Source organism: Lactuca virosa, chromosome 5 (genome assembly GCF_052849685.1).
Source record: "Lactuca virosa cultivar CGN04683 chromosome 5, Lactuca_virosa_CGN04683_v6, whole genome shotgun sequence".
Lineage (NCBI taxonomy): Eukaryota > Viridiplantae > Streptophyta > Magnoliopsida > Asterales > Asteraceae > Lactuca > Lactuca virosa.
The window spans coordinates 447,532,360-447,535,382 of NC_136430.1; the positions used below are offsets into that span (position 1 = coordinate 447,532,360).

Here is a 3,023-nt window from a genome sequence, read left to right on the forward strand (position 1 = left end):
AAAGAAAATAAAGTTGTTTCATAATAGAGAACACATCTTATAACATAGAAGCCGTGAACAACATGACGTTAATTTATAGAGGCTAGGTAACTTTTTTGTATTAGGTTTGAATGGTAAAACCAGTAAAAAAAATGGGAAGTGATTCGTACACAACAGTTTTTATCCGTACACAACAATTTATGCTTAAAGGAGTTGTACAATACAACACTTTAAAACACAAATTGTTGTGTATGGAAGAATTTTGTTGTGTACGAATCCGTTCCAAAAAAATATGTTATTTGTATTTGGATTACTTTCTCTTGTAGCGGCATATGTTAGGAGGAAAGTTATCGAATGGGATTATGAATACTCTTATTTTATTTTCCAAAAAAAAAAAAAATCTTTTCTTCTTTTATTTTAACGTTTCTCCTTGAAAGGACTTGGAAACATAACATTTAAGCTTGAGAGCTTATAAGTAAAATATTATTTTAAAGAGAAATTAAATATCCTCTTATTTATTATTAGTATCCATAATACTATAACTTTTAGATAATGAAATGCCTAATAAAAATTTAATAATTTTATTAATTATGATAAATTGTATAATTTTAAATCTGTAGGAAGATGTTAGAAGAAAAAAAAGTAGAGAATATTTGATTTCTCTATTTTAAACCTACTTTTTTGAGTTATATTCGATAAATCACCATGCAAACCGAAAACTTGAGAATTGGATCGATCTAGTTTCAATATTTAAGTCATGCGATTACATGGCCAGAAAACTCAAACGCACAAGATTGAAGAAAATACAAACAAAAGAAGATACTTATGATTGTTTAGTGAAGTGATTCTTATACAATCTGTATACAACATATACAAAAAAAAAAAAAAAAAAAAAAGGAGAGCCTCATCTTCCTCAGCATGCAAAATGCCCGAACATTCTTCAAAAACTTATGCTTGGGCTTTCTGGAAAGGTCTGGTCTTCTTTGTGCTCTATTTCTGCTTCTTTTTCATTTGTTTTTTTTTTACATCCCAGTATATTCATATATATGTATATATAAAATAAAAAAATAAATATGAAAAAAGGAAAATGAAGTTTCTAAAATTAGAAAGTTGAGATGCATCTTCTATGTGTAGGAACCTTCTGTTTTTTCTGCTTTAATTCCGCTTTCCATTCTTTTCCAATATCTTTTGATATTTTCATTGCATCAGCAGAAGCACCAGCCAGCCCTCTCCTTGTAAACCCTGCTGCGTACAACCCTCCCTTTCCCTTCCAACCATTTGGAAATGGGGTTTTTGGGAATCCATTTTCGGCAAAGAATTCAGATTCCTGTTCATCAAGAAAGTCAAGTTTTAATTAGTCAAAACGAATGGATTCAATCAGTTACGAAGAAATGCGTAAAAACATGAACTATATATGATGCTTACATGAAGCCAAAATGGGACGTTGCTGAAATAACCAGTTGCTAAAACGACAGAATCGATGTTGAGGATGTCGCCGTTGACTAACTCGACTGTCTTTCCGGTGAACTTTTTGATTCCCGGTACGACGGTGATGTCGCCTGACCGGATTTTCTCCAGTGCTCCTATGTCAAGAACCGGGGTCTTTCCATGGTGATTTTTGAGTGTTAGTGGACCTAAAGATGGTCGCTTTATGCCATAACTTTGGATGTTTCCAATTATGAACCATGCGAAGAGCAATAAAAGCTTGTCAACTATCCATAGAGGTAACCATTTCATCAGCATCATGGCTAAATCGAATGTGGATTTTCCGAACATCTCTCGTGGTAGAACATGAACCTGAAATCACGAAATGATGAATTAGTATCCTGTTAACTGAAATGTGGGTAGATTTTCTTGAAAAAAATATTTGTTGTTTTGATGTTTCATGAAGGTGGGTAACTGACCGAGTTCCGAATCACCATTGATGGCTTCGCATTGTGATTGGATAGATCAAGAGAGACTTCCATGCCAGAATTCCCACACCCGACGACCAAAACTTTTTTTCCTTGGAATTTTTCGCCCGACTTGTAGTCTTTTGCATGGATGACTTCACCGGAGAAGTCTTGTAGGCCTTCGATTTCCGGTACTACGCCTTCTGCGTTTTCTCCGGTTGCCACAACAAGCATCTGGCAGATATACTCAGTCTCGGACCGGACTGAACCAGTTGTCGAGACGGTTTTGACCCGCCAGAGCTTGCAAGCCTCGTCATACTTAGCTGACTGAACACACTCGTTGAATTGTGGCCTGATGTCGAATTTTTTGGCATAATTCTCAAGGTAAGTGATGAACTGTTTCTTTGTTGGGTACTCAGGGTATTCTTCGGGGAAAGGTATTTTAGGAAGTTGGCAGAATTTTTTGGGAAGGTGGAGTTTGAGGCGATCGTAGGTTCGTTTTTGCCAAAGGGATGCGATGCAGTCGGATCTTTCAATCACTACAAACGGAATCCCTTGGTCCCGAAGGCAAGCTGAAATCGCAAGCCCCGAAGGACCTGCCCCTACTATAACTGGCCCGTTGACCCACACACACCGACGGCCAAATAAGTTATTTTGCTCTGAAAAGCTAAACATTTTTGCAAATATGTATGTATATATGCCAAAAGTGTTTGGAGTCGCTTTCAATTTGAGGATTGATGTAGGATTTGGGTTTTGTAGGTTTTAATTGAAAAGTGAAAGGTTGTTGTTGATGTGAGTTTTGAATGAGATGATAGGGGATGAAAAGGTGTATATATATAAGGTTGGGGTTGGGGGATGGGGTAGGGTGGGGTTGGGGTGGAGTGGGGTGGCATGTGATATGGGTGGTGGGGTAATTAATGCATCTTTGAAGGGTCACTCTAAAGTCTAAATATTATAAGCTAAACCATAATTTTAAATGATTTATCCATACAATAATGATAAATCACAATGTACGCAATTATACATAGCTAAATAATTCCGCATAAATCTTTTGGGATTTATTTAAATTTACAATTTAATGATTTCTATATCATTGTTTCTCAAGATTCTTTTTCGTTTTTTAGAACAACTACAAATAAAATAAAGGAGAAA

General features: G+C 35.8%; 1 protein-coding gene across 1 annotated transcript; it reads right to left on the minus strand.

The window, feature by feature from the left end:
- Positions 1 to 716: 716 nt before the first annotated feature.
- On the minus strand, positions 717 to 2,658 carry LOC145114322 (putative indole-3-pyruvate monooxygenase YUCCA5). Its single transcript, XM_079050318.1, has 3 exons — positions 1,884 to 2,658; positions 1,405 to 1,776; positions 717 to 1,306 (listed from the first exon to the last, which is right to left on the minus strand). The coding sequence occupies exons 1-3, from the start codon at positions 2,544 to 2,546 to the stop codon at positions 1,082 to 1,084; spliced, it is 1,260 nt and encodes a 419-aa protein (XP_078906444.1). The 5' UTR covers positions 2,547 to 2,658; the 3' UTR covers positions 717 to 1,081.
- Positions 2,659 to 3,023: the final 365 nt, after the last annotated feature.

Bases quoted from the DNA above. Each gene is read 5' to 3' on its own strand.
- LOC145114322 (XM_079050318.1), bottom strand. From the start codon at position 2,546: ATGTTTAGCTTTTCAGAGCAAAATAACTTATTTGGCCGTCGGTGTGTG. The intron at 1,777-1,883 runs GTCAGTTACCCA...TCGTGATTTCAG, and splicing joins CAATGGTGATTCGGAACTCG to GTTCATGTTCTACCACGAGA. The intron at 1,307-1,404 runs GTAAGCATCATA...CTTGATGAACAG, and splicing joins ACGTCCCATTTTGGCTTCAT to GAATCTGAATTCTTTGCCGA.